Below are 23,225 nucleotides of genomic sequence, written 5' to 3' on the forward strand. Positions count from 1 at the left end.
ACCTCTGGGTAATATTATTCATGAACATTGTATTAGTTTCCACTGTTATGCTGATGACACACAGTTGTATGTTTCTGCAAAACCTGATGAGAGACACCAGCTTAATAGAACTGAGGAATGTGTGAAGGACATTAGACACTGGATGCTTATTAACTTCCTTCTGCTTAACTCTGACAAAACTGAAGCACTTGTACTCGGACCACATGCAGCTAGAAGTAAGTTTTCTGATTCCACAGTAACTCTGGATGGCCTTTCTGTTTCTTCACATGCAGCAGTAAAAGACCTCGGAGTGATTATTGACCCCAGTCTTTCATTTGAAACTCACATTGATAACATTACCCAGATAGCTTTCTTTCATCTCAGAAATATTGCTAAGATAAGAAATTTAATGTCACTACATGACGTGGAAAAAACTAGTTCATGCTTTTGTTACCTCCAGGTTGGATCATTGTAATGCCTTACTGTCTGGATGTTCCAAGAAGTGCATAAACAATTTCCAGTTAGTTCAAAATGCAGCAGCAAGAGTCCTTACTAGAACTAGAAAATATGACCACATCACCCCTGTCTTATCCACACTGCACTGGCTCCTAATCAAATTTTGTATTGATTATAAAATACTACTATTGACCTTTAAAGCACTGAATGGGCTCACATCACAGTACCTGAGTGAACTTCTGCTCCTCTATGTCCCGCCACGCCTACTTAGATCAAAAGGTGCAGGCTATCTGCTGGTACCTCCCATACCTCTGCTGGTACCTCTTTTCTGCTCCTCCTACTCAAGTGAGTAGGACGCTTCTTTGCTTTGCTCCTGCTTTGCTCCTGCTTGATCTTTATTTTATTTTACTTTCTCATTTAATTTCCACTACTTTTTCATTTTATTTTTCATCTTTATAAGCTTTTAATGGGCGGCACGGTGGTGTAGTGGTTAGCGCTGTCGCCTCACAGCAAGAAGGTCCTGGGTTCGAGCCCTGGGGCTGGCGAGGGCCTTTCTGTGCGGAGTTTGCATGTTCTCCCCGTGTCCGCGTGGGTTTCCTCCGGGTGCTCCGGTTTCCCCCACAGTCCAAAGACATGCAGGTTAGGTTAACTGGTGACTCTAAATTGACCGTAGGTGTGAATGGTTGTCTGTGTCTATGTGTCAGCCCTGTGATGACCTGGCGACTTGTCCAGGGTGTACCCCGCCTTTCGCCCGTAGTCAGCTGGGATAGGCTCCAGCTTGCCTGCGACCCTGTAGAAGGATAAAGCGGCTAGAGATAATGAGATGAGATGAGATAAGCTTTTAATTTTAATTTAATTTCCACTATTTCTTCATTTTATTTTTCATCTTTATAAGATGTTAGCTTTTAAAACAAAATGCCAGGGGGCAAAAAATCCAGGAGATCCTGCAGAAAATGCACAGAACTAGAATAGAGGATTTCTATCCTGGAATCAAAGATTGATGCTCTGTCAAAGACTGACGAATTAAGAGCAATATCTCAGGAAAGGAGTGCAGAAACAGTGGCTGAGAATGCAGAGAATGTACTCCGACAAGCCGATGACATTGCAGATCGAGTGGATGAATTCATCGATCTAACAGGGCAAAATGTGAGTACAGATGAAAATAAAAACAGAAGACTTATTACCTCAACACCAGCTTGTTCTGATACTGTGCGACCCATGCTCCACAGCCATGCTATCAGAAATAGAGCTAGGTCTACAAATTACAATAGGATTTACAATCCTATGGAAAATCTACAGCCCATAAGGCTTCAGAACAAATTTGAAGGCCTCAGGGATGTGGAAGCGGAATTTTCAGGCGGACAAACACATCGAACACATCACAACTGAAGAGCAGTGGGAAGAGGCAAAAAGCAGCTCAAAACACCACCTGATCCCACAACCCTTGTTCTTGGTGATTCCACTGTAAGACATTTAAAAGGACATGGAATGATTATTTGCTGCCTTCCAAATGCATCCATCTCTGACACCAAAGACAGCATTTTGAAACTCATGTCCGAGCATAAAACTATCAAACGTATTGTTGTGCATGTGGGAGCAAATGATGTTTTCAGAGAACAGCTGTTTGTCCAAGAGGACTTCAAAATACTCTTTTCTCATCTCTATAAGACTGGAATACAATCTTTTATCAGTGGCCCACTTCCTGCAAGGGGAAGTTTTGCATTTAGTTGACTTTTCAGTCTTAACACCTGGCTTGGAAAAACTTGTTTTTCATCTGGTATGAACTTTATAGACAATTTTAACCTTTTCTGGAATCGCAGAGAATTTTTCAAGCCAAACAGCACTGAACTTAGCTGGATTGGGACCAAAGTTTTAGCAGATCATTATAGACTTGCAATTTTCTCTCAGTCAACACTGAAGAGAACAGTTGATAAGATGTCGCAGACTGACCTAGTTATAAACATAAACAATTCCTCTGCAATGCCAAAACAATCATCTATGCAAGTCTTCACCAAGGACACACCGCCATCTGGAGCAGACTGCCAAGAACCATCTGGGGCAGACTGCCAAGGACAACAACAATCACACGGAGAATGTGAGCATGCGATTTTATCATGCGATTCCATCCAGATTAAGGACCTGACTAAAGATAACCATGTCAAGGTTGCTTCGTCCACTTCTCGACCCCATGCAACTATCACAGAGACAATCAGTGAGACAGTCACCACAGAGACAGTCATGGAGACACTTACAAAGGCCTCACCAAAGTCTCACTCTTCTGATTTTATCATACCATCTCCGTCTCCCCCTTGCACGGATTTCCCAAATAGTATGCAAAGACTGATGCAAATGGCTACACTCTCTTTTTCCAGCCCAAATCTGTCGCGACAAGCTGTGTACCCAGTTCATCAAAAAGCAACCAACAGACTGAACTGTGTTCGCCCAGGACTTTCAGCTGGCTACCAATCTTTTTCACCATCTAAAAGATACATGACATCTCCAATCCTCTCAATCTCAAACAAAATGGAACATAAAGAAGGTCTAGTATGATGTGCTGGGGGTCCCTGCATTGGGTGTAGTTTTGAAAACAAGCTGGGACCCAGTATGCCTATGCCATTCTCTATTCCCGTGTTGATAAGAAATAGAAAACATAGAGCATATTTAACCCAGGGGGTAAACCAGTCTAGTCTCCTTCCTGTTTCAAAACAACATCAGAGTGCCCAAGCGGATATTACTTCTAGACTTTCTGTAAAGCTAGCTCTTCTGAATGTTAGATCACTTTCAAACAAGTCATTTTTAATTAATGATCTTATCTGCAAACATAATCTTGATTTTTTGCTTCTAACTGAAACTTGGCTGGATCAAGCAAATAGTGCTACCACCCTTATTGAAGCAACTCCCCCAAATTTTAATTTTATGGATGTTACCCGACAGGGGAAAGGTTGAGGGATCGCAAATATATTCAAATTCTCTTTTCAATGTAAACAATCCTCACTTGGTGATTTTACATCCTTTGAACACTTACAGTGGTGCTTGAAAGTTTGTGAACCCTTTAGAATTTTCTATATTTCTGCATAAATATGACCCAAAACATCATCAGATTTTCACACAAGTCCTAAAAGTAGATAAAGAGAACCCAGTTAAACAAATGAGACAAAAATATTATACTTGGTCATTTATTTATTGAGGAAAAGGATCCAATATTACATATCTGTGAGTGGCAAAAGTATGTGAACCTCTAGGATTAGCAGTTAATTTGAAGGTGAAATTAGAGTCAGGTGTTTTCAATCAATGGGATGACAATCAGGTGTGAGTGGGCACCCTGTTTTATTTAAAGAACAGGGATCTATCAAAGTCTGATCTTCACAACACATGTTTGTGGAAGTGTATCATGGCATGAACAAAGGAGATTTCTGAGGACCTCAGAAAAAGCGTTGTTGATGCTCATCAGGCTGGAAAAGGTTACAAAACCATCTCTAAAGAGTTTGGACTCCACCAATCCACAGTCAGACAGATTGTGTACAAATGGAGGAGATTAAAGACCACTGTTACCCTCCCCAGGAGTGGTCAACCAACAAAGATCACTCCAAGAGCAAGGTGTATAATAGTCGGCAAGGTCACAAAGGACCCCAGGGTAACTTCTAAGCAACTGAAGGCCTCTCTCACATTGGCTAAGGTTAATGTTCATGAGTCCATCATCAGGAGAACACTGAACAACAATGGTGTGCATGGCAGGGTTGCAAGGAGAAAGCCACTGCTCTCCAAAAGAACATTGCTGCTCATCTGCAGTTTGCTAAAGATCATGTGGACAAGCCAGAAGGCTATTGGAAAAATGTTTTGTGGATGGATGAGATCAAAATAGAAATTTTTGGTTTAAATGAGAAGCATTATATTTGGAGAAAGGAAAACACTGCATTCCAGCATAAGAACCTTATCCCATCTGTGAAACATGGTGGTGGTAGTATCATGGTTTGGGCCTGTTTTGCTGCATCTGGACCAGGACGGCTTGCCATCATTGATGGAACAATGAATTCTGAATTATACCAGCGAATTCTAAAGGAAAATGTCAGGACATTTGTCCATGAACTGAATCTCAAGAGAAGATGAGTCATGCAGCAAGACAACGACCCTAAGCACACAAGTCATTCTACCAAAGAATGGTTAAAGAAGAATAAAGTTAATGTTTTGGAATGGCCAAGTCAAAGTCCTGACCTTAATCCAATTGAAATGTTGTGGAAGGACCTGAAGTGAGCAGTTCATGTGAGGAAACCCACCAACATCCCAGAGTTGAAGCTGTTCTGTATGGAGGAATGGGCTAAAATTCCTCCAAGCTGGTGTGCGGGACTGATCAACAGTTACCGCAAACGTTGAGTTGCAGTTATTGCTGCACAAGGGGGTCACACCAGACACTGAAAGCAAAGGTTCACATACTTTTGCCACTCACAGATATGTAATATTGGATCATTTTTCTCAATAAATAAATGACCAAGTATAATATTTTTGTCTCATTTGTTTAACTGGGTTCTCTTTATCTACTTTTAGGACTTGTGTGAAAATCTGATGATGTTTTTGATAATATTTATGCAGAAACATAGAAAATTCTAAAGGGTTCACAAACTTTCAAGCACCACTGTATGTGCAATTGTTACATGCTCTCCTAACATATTATTATTAACTATTTACAGGCCTCCGAGACATTCAGCCAAAGTTTTTCTGGAAGAGTTTGGTGAACTGTTGTCAGTCATTTGCTTAGAGTTTGACTGTCTTATTATATCTGGGGATTTTAACTTGCATGTAGATAATCCTGAAAACACCTATGCCAATGAACTACTTGCACTTATTGACAACTTCAACCTTGTACAACATGTACAGGGGCCGACCCACTCTCGTGGTCATACCCTTGACCTCGTCATCACAAAGGGTCTTACTGTTTCTACTACTGTTGTTGACCTGGCCTTATCTGATCATTTTTGTGTTTTCTCTGATGTTTCTATGTCTCCTCACATTTAGAACAGCTCAATGACTATGGGTAGGAGAGTCATAAACGACAACACGTGTTCTCTTTGAGCAAGCTCTCTCTCGGATCTCAACCAAAATGTCAGACTCTGTAGATGATTTACTGGAAATTTTTAATTTAAATATGACCCAAATTATGGATGATATTGCTCCATTCAAAATCAAAAGAGTCAATGATAAGCAGAAAGCACCATGGAAGCAATACCCAGCTGTTAAACTGTTAAAGAGAGAATGTAGAAAGACTGAAAGAAAATGGCGCAAAACTAAACTTCACATCCATTATCAAATCCATAAAGAGATGCTTTGTAAATATAATTATGAAATTCGTAAAGCAAGACAGTCTTTCTTCTCCAACATCATCAACAGGAATATGAACAATGCCCGTGTGCTATTTTCAACAGTAGAGAAGCTAACAAATCCGCCACCACAATTAGCACCTGAACTTCTCTCAGTTAATAAATGCAATGAGTTTGCATCCTTCTTTAAAGGTAAAATTGATAAAATATGACATAATATTGCTCATAATATATCTCAGTTGCAAATAATTGAAAAACTGCAATCACCAGTGACACAGACAGATAACTTCAACACAATGTCAGAATTTTGTTTAATTGATTATGAGACTCTTGAAAAAACTGTACAAAATCTCAGTTCCTCAACATCTGAATTGGACATTCTGCCCACCAACATTTTTAGGTCTGTTCTACATCTTATAATTACAGATGTGCTTCAAATCATAAATACATCCCTAGAGACTGGCATTGTTCCTGTGTCCTTGAAAAAAGCCGTTGTAAAGCTCCTACTTAAAAAGAATAATCTGGATGCTTCAGTATTAAATAACTACAGGCCAATATCAAATCTACCATTCATCGGGAAAATCCTTGAAAAAATTGTCTTCAATCAATTAACTGCCTTCTTGATATCAAACAGCTGTTTTGATAACTTTCAATCAGGATTTCGTGCCAATCATAGCACTGAAACAGCGCTGATTAAAGTTATAAATGACATACGTCTTAATACTGATGCAGGCAAAAACATCGGTCCTGGTATTACTGGACCTCAGTGCAGCTTTTGATACTGTTGATCACAACATACTGCTATATCAACTTGAACATTGGGTTGGGTTGACTGGTAAAGTTATCAATTGGTTAAAATCATACTTAAAAGATAGAAGCTTCTTTGTTACCATGGGAAATTGTACCTCAGCATCAATGTCCTTGACCTGTGGTGTCCCCCAGGGGTCGATTCTTGGACCATTACTATTCAACCTTCATATGCTCCCACTTGGGCAAATTATCAAGAACAATTCAATTTTATATCACTGCTATGCAGATGATACCCAAATTTATCTTGCTCTATCACCTAATGATTATGCCCGCCTTGAATGTCTCTACCAATGTATCGATCAAATCAACAACTGGATGTCACAAAATTTTCTTCAGCTGAATACAGATAAAACAGAAGTAATTCTATTTGGAAAAAAAGATGAAAGACTCAGGATTACCACTATTCTTGACACAAAGGGGATTAAAACAAAAGAAATGGTTAAAAATCTTGGTGTTTTCATTGACAGCGAGCTAAACTTTGAGAGGCATATGAAAACAATCACTAAAAGGGCATTTTATCACCTAAAAAACATTTCCAAACTAAGAGGACTTCATTCATTCATTCATTCATTATCTCTAGCCGCTTTATCCTTCTACAGGGTCGCAGGCAAGCTGGAGCCTATCCCAGCTGACTACGGGCGAGAGGCGGGGTACACCCTGGACAAGTCGCCAGGTCATCACAGGGCTGACACATAGACACAGACAACCATTCACACTCACATTCACACCTACGGTCAATTTAGAGTCACCAGTTAACCTAACCTGCATGTCTTTGGACTGTGGGGGAAACCGGAGCACCCGGAGGAAACCCACGCGGACACGGGGAGAACATGCAAACTCCGCACAGAAAGGCCCTCGCCGGCCCCGGGGCTCGAACCCAGGACCTTCTTGCTGTGAGGCGACAGCGCTAACCACTACACCACCGTGCCGCCTCTAAGAGGACTTGTGTCAAAAAATGATTTGGAAAAACTTATACATGCCTTCATCTCTAGTAGGGTTGATTACTGCAATGGCCTTTTCACAGGCCTGCCAAAAAAAATGGTCAAACGACTTCAGCTGGTTCAAAATGCAGCAGCTAGGGTTCTCACATGAACAAAAAGAACAGAACACATTACTCCAATTCTAAGGTCCCTTCACTGGCTTCCAGTAAGCTACAGAATTGACTTTAAAGCATTGCTGCTGGTGTACAAATCTCTAAATGGTACAGGGCCCAATTACCTCTCTGATATGTTGCAGCGGCCTAACCCAATCAGATCTACCAGATCGCAGCAGCAAAATTTACTGTTAAAACCTGTTGTTAAAACAAAGTGTGGTGAAGCAGCTTTTAGCTACTATGCAGTACAGCTATGGAACCAACTGCCAGAGGACATCAAAAATGCTCCTGCTGTCGGCAGCTTCAAATCTAGACTAAAGACCAAGCTGTTTTCAGATGCTTTCTGCTAAATTATTAATATTGCCATCTCTACATGTTTTAAACTCTTTACTTTTACAGTCTCTCCATATTTTAAATTTTACTTAACTTTTATTCTATTTTATTCTGCTGTTTTTTTAAATTGAACTTGTATCTCATTTTATTTTATTTCTACTATTGTTTAATTCTTATTAATTTTCTTTCCCATTTATTTTATGTAATTTTATTTTCTATTGTTTACTGTTTTGCTTTTACTTCTGTAAAGCACATTGAACTGCCATTGTGTATGAAATGTGCTATATAAATAAACTTGCCTTGCCATAGTGAAGGCTACATCAGGGGGCAGAGTTTTTTCTTATAAGGCCCCACAGTTATGGAACAGCCTTCCATGTAATGTTTGGGAATCAGAAACAGTCTCAGTGTTTAAGTCTAGGCTGAAAACATATCTGTTTAGTCAAGCCTTTTGTTAATGGTGTTTATGAGGTAAAGGTGTAGATCTGGAGGGTCCTCAGACAGAGTGTTTTGGTAAACTGGGATGTATGGATGCTGTCAGTCCCCACTCCCTTGCTCACTTGAGTTTGTTGACAGTGTAGTGGCTGGCTGCTTTATGTTCTGGGACTCCCTCATGCCTGCGTTACCTTCTGGCTCTCCCCTTTTAGTTATGCTGTCATAGTTAGTTGCCAGAGTCCCTGCTTATACTCAGTGCAATATGCATACTGTTCCTACTTATTCAGGTGACATTGGGCATACCCAACAACCTGTGTTTTTCTCTCGGTTCTCCCCCCCAAAAAAAATCTGTCCCTCTGAGTTACATGTCGGTCCTGGGATCGAGATGCTGAACCTCTTCTGCTCCTCAGACCTGCCTGATCCATCCTGGTGCCCTGTATCTGGTTGGAGTCTCATCGCATTGCTCCTGTGGAGGGCAGCCCCATGTGGACAGTTGGGGGTCACACCTGGAGGACGCTCTGGACTCTTTCAGTGGTGCTTTTGTGGCTGGGGACTGCAGTTGACTTGTTGACTTTGGGACTGTGGTTGTTGTGAATGGTTTTGCACTCGGGTCTCCGTCAGTGGGGGGTTTATAGCATCAACAAAGCTGACTTTATATTAGGACTGTTAATGTTATAGTCATGTTGTCTGTTGTTGCCCAGATGGGTTCCCTTTTGAGTCTGGTTCCTCTCGAGGTTTCTTCCTCGTGTCGTCTGAGGGAGTTTTTCCTTGCCATCATCACTACAGGCATGCTCATTGGGGATAGATTAGAGATAAAATTAGCTCATATTTTAAGTCGTTCAAATTCTGTAAAGCTGCTTTGCGGCAATGTTTATTGTTAAAAGCGCTATACAAATAAACTTGACTTTCAGGAAATGCACCTTCCAAGAGCAATCCTATTCAGCCATGTACCAGAAGAGGGAAATTGGAGGGTCTTGGATGCAGATCACGAATGCAAAATTCCAAGTTCCTTCTACTTAATACTGGCTTCCTTTGCATTCTTTGTCTCATCCTGGGACTTGAGCATCTCATCTCATTATCTCTAGCTGCTTTATCCTTCTACAGGGTCGCAGGCAAGCTGGAGCCTATCCCAGCTAACTATGGGCGAAAGGCGGGGTACACCCTGGACAAGTCGCCAGGTCATCACAGGGCTGACACATAGACACAGACAACCATTCACACTCACCTTCACACCTACGGTCAATTTAGAGTCACCAGTTAACCTAACCTGCATGTCTTTGGACTGTGGGGGAAACCGGAGCACCCGGAGGAAACCCACGCGGACAACATGCGAACTCCACACAGAAAGGCCCTCGCCAGCCCCGGGGCTCAAACCCAGGACCTTCTTGCTGTGAGGCAACAGCGCTAACCACTACACCACCGTGCCGCCCGGACTTGAGCATGTCTCAGTAAAATAAACAAACAAACAAATTAATAAATAATTAAATAAATGAATGACTGATAAACTTAAAGTCTTCTGGGCAAATGCTGATATTTTTTAAATATTTCCTTTTATTGTGAAGGATAATGTTTATGTCCAATTTATCATAGAATAACTGAGATGAGACTGAACTGGCTGCATCAACTGCTAAACTGACTGTATTGCAGGCCTCAGATGGCATGAACTCCTATCTCGAAAGGGAAAAATGGAAATGGCAATCCATCAACATCTTAAATCCTATAGTGAAGGAATACAATCTGTGATTCTGGAAGCCAACAAAACAAATCAGTGCGATGAAGGGATCATTTCAATCTAATGACCCACAATTACCAGATGTGCAAAGAAAGGAAATGGAACAGTGGTCTGAGGCTGCCTCAAAGCAGTGGGACAATCCCAATGAGCAACAGCAAGAAACCAATACTATAGGAACATTATAACAAATTTGTCGCCAGCCAACAATGGCACCAATGGAGGGTGAGCAGAGGCAATTCTCATATCAGCAAAGTGGTCAATATTCATCTAGTGACCTCCTTGCCATCATGCACAGACAAAACGACTGCATCTTGAGTGTGACAACAGTACATTGTCCCTGCCACCCCAAGAAATTACCATATTTGAAAGGAATCCACTCCAGTAAAGGGCATTTACCCGGCGTGTTTCCGGTTGAAAGTACGTAGTGCGCGAGTTTGCTGCCTCTTCTCCCCCGGTGTTTTTTTCTTTCTTCTTTTTTTTTTCTCTTTAATCTGTGCTTCTGATTTTTTGGCAACGTATTATCCATTTTTTTCTCTTTTTGGTTAATTTTGGACTCCTCTTGCTTGGTTTTGACACCATCTTTTTGCAATCACCTGTAGCTAACCCGCCTGCGAGCCCCCGCTTTCTTTCCACCCGCTTGACTTCAGCTGTGGTGAGTGAGTTTCCACCTTTCACCACGCTGTTGTCTGTTTTATGTGCTGGTTAGTCAAATTGCTTCCCTGCACTGTACTCTGTGTGGAACCGCTGGTGTATTGGCTACGTTTATGAGCGGTGTTAGGCTAAGGTGACTTTGCACCTTACATTGGACTGTGTCTGTCCATCTGTTTTTGGATCGTGACTGTGGGTCTGGGTATTGGTTTTGTGGCCCGGCTTTTAACCCACATGTTTTACACCTACTCGCTGGAGGAATTAAAAAGCCTTAGTGCGCGGCACCGCTTGGATTCCGCGGCATTTAAACTGTGCCGCTCTATTGGAATCGCGCGCCGCCCTCGGTATATTCACCGCTCTCCGTGCTCTCCAACTGCTCATTATGCTTCAGAGTCTTCCATACCCATCATATGGACTCACAATCGGATTGCCAAGGTCAACAAGAACGCTCATGGAGTTAATCACGGTGTTCTTCGCTCACTTGGGAAACTGCAAGGTTCTGCTGTCTCTGGATTGTCACCTGTGTTTCCTGCGAAGATTGGCCTTTTAAACTCCCGCTCCATCACCAACAAAGCATCACTCATTAATGACCTGATTATCCAAAAGACCCTGGACATACTTCTGCTGGTGGAAACATGGCAACAGGCTGAGGACTATTTACATTTAAATATGTCTTCTCCATCTGGATACACATTTTTCAAAGCCCCGTCTCACAGGGAAGGGTGGAGGTCTAGCTGCAGTCTTCAGATGTGGTTTGAAACTTAGAGATTGTTTTTCATGATGTTACATCTTGTGAATATCTGGCTTTGAAAACCTCCACTCCCACACCGATGTTGCTGCTCTTAATCTATCGACCTCCCAAATCATCGCCATCTCTCTTTCTGTCTGAACTGAATGAACTGCTAACTGTAGCCTCATCTGTCTGTCCTGCCGTCATTCTTCTGGGTGACTTTAACATTCATGTTGATATTAGTTGCTCCCTTACTGAGGAGCTCTTGACTGTCTTTGAATGTTTTGGTTTAACTCAGCATGTTGACTTTCCAAAACATAATCATGGTCATATACTTACCACAATCGCTTCGTGACTGTTCCACACTCTCTTCCTTCAAAGCCAACTTGAAAATTTTTCTCTTTACCTCACACTATTCTTCCTGATTTTTTATTTTTTTGGTGGAAACTCTTTTGTAAAGCGTCCTTGGGTTTGTGAAAGGTGCTATATAAATTGAACTTATTATTATTATTTATCAAAGCCTTTGAACAAGGAATGGAGCAAAAGGCAGGAAAGGCATACTGCTTGTACCATTTGGAGCAGTTTACAAGAGGACGACCACAAGAACTAGTGCGCAGCTGTCAGCAGATAGCTCCTGAGCGAGGCTACAGTGCTCAGCGTAAATGAGTATACCCCCTTTGAAAAGTAACATTTTAAACAATATCTCAATGAACACAATTTCCAAAATGTTGGAAAGATAAAGTTTAGTATAACATCTGTTTAACTTATAACGGGAAAGTAAGGTTAATAATATAACTTGGATTACACATTTTTCAGTTTTACTCAAATTAGGGTGGTGCAAAAATGAGTACACCCCACAACAAAAACTACTACATCTAGTACTTTGTATGGCCTCCATGATTTTTAATGACATCAAGTCTTAATAATGTCTCTGACAATTAATTTGTTGTCTAAAGATACAACCAGGTTTGAGAAATTCCACAAATTCAGAAACAACTTCAGAATTTAAACCACGAGTCTGTAAATAATTAGTTGAATCAACTGCGTAGATTTTTTTTAGCGACATACATTAGGATAGAGAACTCCAAGCATACTGAATTTTTGTTCAGGTTTTTGTACAATTCCTAGATTATAAACAACTTTGATGCCTTGTCCTCAACCAGTGAGACGAGGTGGATGCATATAGTTGGACGAGCTTCATTTAAGTGCTCCGTACTCATTTGGTTTGATCGACATTTCCATTAAACATTAAAATCCTGATCAATAATAATTCCATGAACAATTAGTCTCATGCTGCAGTACTACACTGATAAGGGATACAGTTAATTCATTATTTGTATGGTGGTAATTAATGACTACTTAAGAGCAAAAGAAAACATTAACAGTCTCATTTTAAACATCACTATAAGGTTACATATTTTAAAACAGTAATAGAACACTGGTCTACAGCCAAAATGCTTCTGAAATAAATATAGTCAAACTTTACTAACTCTGATAAATAAATATAAATATGTTACGTTCATTATGTCTTCTTAAATCAAATCATTAGTTTTCTTTTGTTTCAGACATGTAAAAGTTTTTTACCTTTACCTGACATGTTTCGACGGTGTAACTTCCTTCTTCATCAGAGGGTCACCCGGATGTTGGTGTGTGATGTGCCTTTATAATCACCTGATTATTTAGGCACTATCCTAAAGGTAAAAAACTTTTACATGTCTTAAACAAAAGAAAACTAATGATTTGATTTACTAACTCTGGATTGTTGAGAACGAAAATGAAACTTAAAATTGTTCATTGGCTCGTTTTCAAGATTGGCTCTATGAATAAATCTATGAGTGGGTTTGGATAGCACTTACTTTTTTGGCAAAACAATGAATGATGCAATCTGAAGCCGGTATTGCATCATTCATGACATTAGGTTATTCTTATAAGTCACTGATGATGCATTCATAAGTCAACTGACATCACTCTGCTGAACAAATTGGTCTTATATCAGCTCAAAAAAAAAAAATTCATACAGTGCTATGCACTCGAGATCAAGTCTTTGCTTGACAAGAGATGCTCCATTTCATGAATACAAGAGACAAGCTGCCAATAAATAAATAAAAACCCACTGCTTACACACAGAATAAGGACGAAACCTATTCAGTACTTATACATAATTGTTTTTGCAATTTTGTTCACAATACATTTTATTTATATAAACTTTTTGCTGATTTTCTAGTGTTACATAAAGAGAACAGGTGAAATATCATGTAAACGGACCATAAACACATGAAGAGACCTAGTTTTACAATTTATGTTTAAAACATTATGATCTACACAATGTACATAAGTATAAAATTTAAAATCTTAAATATCTTGGAAGCCATAGCCAATCAGCTGATTAACTGTCACTTCTAATTCAACACACCAAATTTCATAATAGCCAATTTCATCTCTGAAGCAGACAACTTCTGAAAAATTGTTGACCAGTGTAACATGAACAATAAAGTTCAAAGTACAGGTCATTTTCAGTCAAAACTGTAACAACCATATTTAATTTGACAACTTTAAATCATGCAGTGTCTCTGAGTTACTGCACTTGAAGGTCTTAAATGTAACTAAACAAGCAAACATCTTTCCACACTGTGAGCAGTGATACGGCTTCTCTCCTGTGTGAATGCGCTGGTGTCGTCGGAGATGACTCTGACTAGCAAAACTCTTCCCACACTGTGAGCAGTGAAACGGCTTCTCTCCTGTGTGAATGCGCTGGTGTCGTCGGAGATGACTCTGCTGAGTAAAACTCTTGCCACACTGTGAGCAGTGAAACGGCTTCTCTCCTGTGTGAATGCGCTGGTGTTGTCGGAGAGTACTCTGATGAGTAAAACTCTTCCCACACTGTGATCAGTGATGTGGCTTCTCTCCTGTGTGAATGCACTGGTGTGTTTGGAGAGCACTCTGATGAGTAAAACTCTTTCCACACTGTGAGCAGTGATGCGGCTTCTCTCCTGTGTGAATGCGGTGGTGTGTTTGGAGATGACTCTGCTGAGTAAAACTCTTCCCACACTGTGAGCAGTGATACGGCTTCTCTCCTGTGTGAATGCGCTGGTGTGTTTGGAGAGCACTCTGCTGAGTAAAACTCTTCCCACACTGTGAGCAGTGATACGGCTTCTCTCCTGTGTGAATGCGCTGGTGGAGTTGGAGATTACGCTGATGAGCAAAACTCTTCCCACACTGTGAGCAGTGAAACGGCTTCTCTCCTGTGTGAATGCGCTGGTGTAGTCGGAGAGCACTCTGATGAGTAAAACTCTTCCCACACTGTAAGCAGTGATACGGCTTCACTCCTGTGTGAATGTGCTGGTGTTGTTGGAGATGACTCTGATGAGTAAAACTCTTCCCACACTGTGAGCAGTGATACGGCTTCTCTCCTGTATGAATGCGCTGGTGTGTTTGGAGAGCACTCTGCTGAGTAAAACTCTTCCCACACTGTGAGCAGTGATACGGCTTCTCTCCTGTGTGAATGCGCTGGTGGAGTTGGAGATTACGCTGATGAGCAAAACTCTTCCCACACTGTGAGCAGTGATACGGCTTCTCTCCTGTGTGAATGCGCTGGTGTAGTCGGAGATGACTCTGACTAGCAAAACTCTTCCCACACTGTGAGCAGTGAAACGGCTTCTCTCCTGTGTGAATGCGCTGGTGTCGTCGGAGATGACTCTGACGAGTAAAACTCTTCCCACACTGTGAGCAGTGATGCGGCTTCTCTCCTGTGTGAAAGCGCTGGTGTCGTCGGAGATGACTCTGCTGAGTAAAACTCTTCCCACACTGTGAGCAGTGATACGGCTTCTCTCCTGTGTGAATGCGCTGGTGTCGTTGGAGATCACTCTGATGAGTAAAACTCTTCCCACACTGTGAGCAGTGATATGGCTTCTCTCCTGTGTGAATGCGCTGGTGTCGTTGGAGATGACTCTGATGAGTAAAACTTTTCCCACACTGTGAGCAGTGAAACGGCTTCTCTCCTGTGTGAATGCGCTGGTGTGTTTGGAGATCACTCTGACGAGTAAAACTCTTCCCACATTGTGAGCAGTGATACGGCTTCTCTCCTGTGTGACTGCACTGGTGTGTCTTGAGTGCATTCTGATAACTAAAACTCTTTCTACAATCTGAGCAGTGGTGAATTTCCTTCTGTATATCATTATGGGAAGTATCAGAATGGATAATATCAGTTGATGTTGGTTGACGACTGGAGCATTTGGAGGGGATCTGAAGCTTATATTTAATCTCTCCTGATTCTCGCAGTCTCACGTACTCTTCATCGTGGCATCTCTGGATTTGCTTGTCGAGGTAAATTGGAGATGCATCGGAATGAGGGCATGTGGAGCATGAAATGACTTGCAGCAGAGCGTTCTTTACTTCTGGAGAAATGAAAGGACAAAAGTAACAAATTGAACATGAAATGCAACAAAATTATAAAATATAACACTAACCCAATGTAAGGAGTGCTTTTACTGAAACTTAATCAAGATTCTACATGAATTAAGACTGAGACAAAAACAAAAAGGTTGCAGACTAAGATATAGCAGCCTCTAGCTTGGAATACTGGGAGATTCAATAAGGTCCTGGAAGAGCAGCTATGCACAGCATTGGCCATAGCCCCGTGGGTCTGAGCAACCAAAGGGGAGTTGTTGGTTGCTGTTGGACATCATGTCAAGTCTAGGTAATGGCAAGCCTAGCCTTATTTACATCTCATCCAGGATTGAGAAGGAAACTCAGCTCTCACATTCAAGGTTCTAAAAGATCCAAAAATGGGCCTTATTTATCAAACTGGATATGGATAGATTTATTTGCAAATAGTTTCTAGTAGCATTAACACAAGCAAATATGTATTTTCTATCTGGATTTTTATATGGATTAAGTTGTCAAGTTTAAAACACTTATTAATTTCAATTACACACTAATTTCATGAAATTAAGTTTTGTGGGATTTTGTGAAGCCCAGTTGATTCATATTAATGTAATTGATGAAAGCAAGCCAACATCCATAAATTAAGACACATAACAATAGTCATTTAGTTTAAATGTAGGCGTATAAAAAAAAGGGACACACTGCATCAGTTCAGATGGCATTCAAGTAGGTCTGCAGCAGTAGGAATTTCCTTACTGCAGTATTTGAAGAATGCCACGGTGTGATTTGTAGTAATAAAGCAACCAAACCTCCATGTGTTTAATTGTTCGTTAATTCATCAGACACTATTTGTTCCTTAACATGTTGAAGTTCTTCAGCTGCGAGAGTTTAAAGTGCATATCCTGGACCAATTTATTAATTTTTTTTAATATATATGAAAAGTATGTCCCTTTACACACTCATCCAGAAGGGTAATTTTGCCCAAGGCCATCTGTCAACAGCAGAAAAAAATAAAATAAAATGCGTCTGGAAAAATCCCAAGGGAGTCTGGAGCCAGATTCGTGACGTCACCTGCGGAAGCATCAGCAGGCTGCGAGAACTTGCACGGTTTCAGTGCACAGCCTGTGTAGACCAAGTGCTCCCATTTCTCTCTCATTGTCCGGTCTTTTGGGAAACGATGAGTACTAATCCCATCATGACTGGTGTTGGTACACCCTCCTACGATACATCTGTTAGCCATTTTAATAATTATGTGATAACGTTGAAGAAATGTGCAGAAAACCACCAGGTCGTTTTCTCATAAACAAACCAGCGCTGACGTAGGATTCAGAGGGAGGCGTTCCGCATGCGACATCACGAAAATCAGTGTTTGCCGGGAAATTCAAATGCCAAGTTTTTCCAGAGACAGACCAATTCGCCTCAAATGGCTTGATTTCAACTGAATTTTTCTGGTATTGCGCAAGGTAAAAAAATTTCAGAGAATACAGAATGTTATAGATATTTGACCAAAGTTTAATATAAAATAGGAGAATTACACTGATCTTGCTCCTGAATTTACCCGTGATATGCACTTTAAGGAGCTAAAATTTAACATAATTAAAAAGATAAGTTCTCCATGGTATGACTCTTGTGGAATTATTGAATTCCATAAAAATGCTAAAATTGTTATTGCTTGTTAAATTGCTTGACAATATAACCATCACATATGCTCCTGAAATAAAGCAAATGTGTTGATTTTTATAATGGTTGATGGGTTTGACTGACATCTGCATTATCCAATTAACAACTTCGCTTAGTTCAGACACACTGCATGTGTGTTTTCAACTAACTTCTTTCCAGCCAGCTGGTTATATTGCACTGTAGTTATTATAATGCCCCCCCCAGTGTTTCTGTAATATGGGGAGGTCTGACATTATCCTATATTATGTGTTTGCTGTGACAGGGCATATCCCCCCGATTTCTCCCCAATTTTCTCCCTAATTTAGCCATGGCCAATTCCCACCCATCAGACTCCTCTCCAGTATCACATAACAGCTACCAACCAGGGAGGGCTATCATGTGCTTCCTCCAAGAGAAGAAACACCAGCTGACCACATTTTACTCATACAACGTCAGGGGGCTGCAAAGCACACTCAGACGAAAGCCCAATCCACTGACTTCCTATTAAATGTGCTCTCTCACACCCATGACTGGCCAGTGTAACTGACAGGGCAGAGAAGAGAGAGCATGCCATCTCTCCCTCCCAGAGAGCCCAGACAATTTTGCTCTCTTGAGCTCCCAACCACAGATGATTGTGGCGTCGTCAGGATTTAAAAGTGGCAATATCTGGATGATGGGGAGGATGACGGGAACAACACTTTTCTGCTGTGCCACTCGGGATCCACAGGGCATGCATTTTACGCTACTTCTGGTTAAACTGGGCATGATGAATAAAACTACAACAATATCTTGTGGTTTACGATATACAGTGGTGCTTGAAAGTTTGTGAACCCTTTAGAATTTTCTATATTTCTGCATAAATATGACCTAAAACATCATCAGATTTTCACACAAGTCCTAAAAGTAGATAAACCACCAGTCCACAGTCAGACAGATTGTGTACAAGTAGAGGAAATTCAAGACCGTTGTTACCCTCCCCAGGAGTGGTCAACCAACAGATCACTCCAAGAGCAAGGTGTGTAATAGTTGGCGAAGTCACAAAGGACTCCAGAGTAACTTCTAAGCAACTGAAGGCCTCTCTCACATCAGCTAATGTTACTGTTCATGAGTCCACCATCAGGAGAACACAGAACAACAATGGTGTGCATGGTAGGGCTGCAAGGAGAAAGCCACCGCTCTCCAAATAGAACATTGCTGCTCGTCTGCAGTTTGCTAAAGATCACATGGACAAGCCAGAAGGCTATTGGAAAAATGTTCTGTGGACAGAGGAGACCAAAATAGAACTTTTTGGTTTAAATGAGAAGCGTTATGTTTGGAGAAAGGAAAACACTGCATTCCAGCATAAGAACCTTACCCCATCTGTGAAACATGGTGGTGATACTATCATGGTTTGGGCCTGTTTTGATGCATCTGGGCCAGGACAGCTTGCCATCATTGATGGAACAATGAATTCTGAATTATACCAGTGAATTCTAAAGGAAAATGTCAGGACATCTGTCCATGAACTGAATCTCAAGAGAAGGTGGGTCATGCAGCAAGACAACGACCCTAAGCACACAAGTTGTTCTACCAAAGAATGGTTAAAGAAGAATAAAGTTAATGTTTTGGAATGGCCAAGTCAAAGTCCTGACCTTAATCCAATCAAAATGTTGTGGAAGGACCTGAAGTGAGCAGTTCATGTGAGGAAACCCACCAACATCCCAGAATTGAAGCTGTTCTGTATGGAGGAATGGGCTAAAATTCCTCCAAGCCAGTGTGCAGGACTGATCAACAGTTACCGGAAATGTTTAGTTGCAGTTATTGCTGCACAAGAGGGTCACACCAGCTACTGAAAGCAAAGGTTCACATATTTTTGCCACTTACAGATATATAATATTGGATCATTTTCCTCAATAAATAAATGACCAAGTATAATATTTTTGTCTCATTTGTTTAACTGGGTTCTCTTTATCTACTTTTAGGACTTGTGTGAAAATCTGATGTTGTTTTAGGTCATATTTATGCAGAAATATAGAAAATTCTAAAGGGTTCACAAACTTTCAAGCACCACTGTAGTCAGTTTTGCAATAGCAAGATATGCAGTGGGCGGACTTCACGTGTCTCAAAGGAAGCTGATAGACTTCACCCTCTCTGGTTGATCACGGTCATATGATCGAGAAGACCTATCTGGTTGGTGGAACAGGCCAAAATGAGTTCTCTGGGGAATGCTCTAGTTATTGCAGACTGCATTGTACAACAGCTTTCATCCCAGAAACACTGTTAGGCTCAGAAACGTCATGAAATGATGCAGAAAATAACCTCTATAACCTCTTAGACAAAAGTAACACCTTGCTGTCTGGTTGTTCCTGTAGGTGCAGGACTGAGTTCTTTGGTGTGCCCCTCTTCATACCACACCAAGAGCTCCTGTCCTGGGTAAATGGGTCGACAGCAACGATACAGAATTCCCCCTTGATACTCAAATGCCACAAGATTCTGTTCTTCTTCATTACGGGCACAATTCACATACCTAAAAGAGTGAGGCAACGTTTCAGAAAAAGGTAAAAAATCAGATCAGAGTTACAGACTTGGAGAAAGCATGGTGGAGATATCAATGACATGAAGATAAAGTTCTTCCAACAAATGAGGACGTGTAAAATCAAATCACTAAAACGACCCAACAGCTAGTGTACTGCTCACCTCATCCAATTCACATGTGTCTCTCTTTTGGCATCGATGTATTCTTCACACTGCATGCTCCTGTATACCTGTAGAAAAATACCACATTTAATTTTTAACACGAAATCAATACAGTGAGGCAAAAAAGTATTTAGTCAGCCACCAATTGTTCAAGTTCTCCCACTTAAAAAGATGAGAGAGGCCTGTAATTTTCATCATAGGTACACTTCAACTATGAGACACAGAATGGGGGGAAAGAATCCAGGAAATCACATTGTAGGATTTTTAATGAATTAATTGGTAAATTCCTCGGTAAAATAAGTATTTGGTCACCTACAAACAAGCAAGATTTTTGGCTCTCACAGACCTGTAACTTCTTTAAGAGGCTCCTTTGTCCTCCACTCGTTACCTGTATTAATGGCACCTGTTTGAACTCATTATCAGTATAAAAGACACCTGTCCACAACCTCAAACAGTCACACTCCAAACTCCACTATGGCCAAGACCAAAGAGCTGTCAAAGGACACCAGAAACAAAATTGTAGACCTGCACCAGGCTGGGAAGACTGAATCTGCAATAGGTAAGCAGCTTGGTGTGAAGAAATCAACTGTGGGAGCAATTATTAGAAAATGGAAGACATACAAGACCACTGATAATCTCCCTCGATCTGGGGCTCCATGCAAGATCTCACCCCGTGGGGTCAAAATGATCACAAGAACGGTGAGCAAAAATCCCAGAACCACACGGGGGGACCTAGTGAATGACCTGCAGAGACCTGGGACCAAAGTAACAAAGGCTACCATCAGTAACACACTACGCCGCCAGGGACTCAAATCCTGCAGTGCCAGACGTGTCCCCCTGCTTAAGCCAGTACATGTCCAGGCCCATCTGAAGTTTGCTGGAGAGCATTTGGATGATCCAGAAGAGGATTGGGAGAATGTCATATGGTCAGATGAAACCAAAATAGAACTTTTTGGTAAAAACTCAACTTGCCGTGTTTGGAGGAGAAAGAATGCTGAGTTGCATCCAAAGAACACCATACCTACTGTGAAGCATGGGGGTGGAAACATCATGCTTTGGGGCTGTTTTTCTGCAAAGGGACCAGGACGACTGATCCGTGTAAAGGAAAGAATGAATGGGGCCATGTATCATGAGATTTTGAGTGAAAACCTCCTTCCATCAGCAAGGGCATTGAAGATGAAACGTGGCTGGGTCTTTCAGCATGACAATGATCCCAAACACACCGCCCGGGCAACGAAGGAGTGGCTTCATAAGAAGCATTTCAAGGTCCTGGAGTGGCCTAGCCAGTCTCCAGATCTCAACCCAATAGAAAATCTTTGGAGGGAGTTGAAAGTCCGTGTTGCCCAGCGACAGCCCCAAAACATCACTGCTCTAGAGGAGATCTGCATGGAGGAATGGGCCAAAATACCAGCAACAGTGTGTGAAAACCTTGTGAAGACTTACAGAAAACGTTTGACCTCTGTCATTGCCAACAAAGGGTATATAACAAAGTATTGAGATTAACTTTTGTTATTGACAAAATACTTATTTTCCACCATAATTTGCAAATAAATTTTTTAAAAGTCAGACAATGTGATTTTCTGGAATTTTCTCATTTTGTCTCTCATAGTTGAGATATACCTATGATGAAAATTACAGGCCTATCTCATCTTTTTAAGTGGGAAAACTTGCACAATTGGTGACTGACTAAATACTTTTTTGCCCCACTGTATATGGCTTTAAATGAGGTTTACAGAAACAAGAACAATGGCTCATGCCAATATTATTAAGCCTCATGAAGGCTGAATTAAAGGTTTTTGACTGTATCGTAAGATTCACAAAACAGCTGACAAGCTCCGAGATGAATTTAGTAACTATAGGAAAATGCAGGCAAGGCTTTATCAGAATTTAGGCAAAGGAAAGGTTTCTCATAAAAGGCTTTACTTCTGACATGGCAAAGCTGTGCTGTGAATCAGACCTCTCTGATAAATATCTGTCCCTTGTGTTTTGGTCTCTAAACAGACAGCTACAAAAATACACAACTTTAAAAGTCATTTCTGTCTCTAAATGGGTTTTATATAAAATATTTTTGATCTGTACAAGTAATATTTTTGTGGGCGCCAATGTTGTTTTAGTTCAGTGTAGCAGTGTTCATCTTTAATTTAAATGATTTTAAATGTACTTTTAGTCTTGTGTCCTGAAAATAGTAGTTACATTTTAGTCTTTTTTTTTTTGGTCAAGATTTCATCAATGGAACTAAATTTTAATTTTAGTCTAATTCTATCAATGTTTTAATCATAATTTCCTCAGATAGTTGCATGGTACTTGTAAAATATGCCCTGCAGTTTTAAGAGGGCCTGCTGCAGCAGGGGTTTAGCCGGATTTCCCCCAGCATATGGCTGGTTTTGTCACTATGCAGAAGTTACAGTACTCGGCGTAAATGAGTACACCCCCTTTGAAAAGTAACATTTTAAAGTGCTGATGACACGTTTTTGACATCTTTGGCGATGTTTTATAACATAAAAAGTAATTCCCGATGATCCATATATTAATCGAAGGCGCCTATTTTACAAGTTATGATAAAAAATGCGGCTATTTGGGCAAATTTGACGGGGCTGCAGCACCCAGGAGACGAAAGAGGAGGAGGGGCTATATGACATCAGCGAAAGAACCTTCCTCCTCACTTACCAGTTTGTTGTTGATGCGAGAGGTGTTCAGTTTATCATTATTAGTATTATTATTATACATTATTATTATATATATTTATTATGCCTTCGCGTTGTGTTGCCGGCTTTTGCTCCAAAACCCACAAGGATGGGGTAAGTTTATTCAAGTTTCCCAGAGATCCCGAGCTGCATGCGAAGTGGGTGAAGCAAGTCAGGCGCACTTGTGACAAGTGGGAGCCCTCACCAACATCCGTCCTGTGCTCTGAACACTTCGATTTGGATTGTTTTGACACCCTTCCCAACTTAAAAGAATCTCTTGGGTGTTCAGTTCAGCACA

At 40.9% G+C, this 23,225-nt stretch overlaps 1 protein-coding gene across 1 annotated transcript in view; it reads right to left on the minus strand.

Moving 5' to 3' along the window:
• The window catches only part of LOC132865856 (zinc finger protein 850-like), a 1,522,149-nt gene that overhangs the window by 1,456,144 nt on the left and 42,780 nt on the right, over positions 1 to 23,225 (minus strand). Inside the window, exons 4-6 of the mRNA XM_060898348.1 lie at positions 20,244 to 20,311; positions 19,895 to 20,073; positions 14,498 to 15,919 (exon numbers count right to left, since the gene is read on the minus strand). Coding sequence (XP_060754331.1) covers positions 14,498 to 15,919; positions 19,895 to 20,073; positions 20,244 to 20,311 — 1,669 coding nt within the window. The remainder of the gene's footprint in view (positions 1 to 14,497; positions 15,920 to 19,894; positions 20,074 to 20,243; positions 20,312 to 23,225) is intronic.

The sequence above is a fragment of the Neoarius graeffei genome, chromosome 18, assembly GCF_027579695.1.
Source record: "Neoarius graeffei isolate fNeoGra1 chromosome 18, fNeoGra1.pri, whole genome shotgun sequence".
Classification (NCBI taxonomy): domain Eukaryota; kingdom Metazoa; phylum Chordata; class Actinopteri; order Siluriformes; family Ariidae; genus Neoarius; species Neoarius graeffei.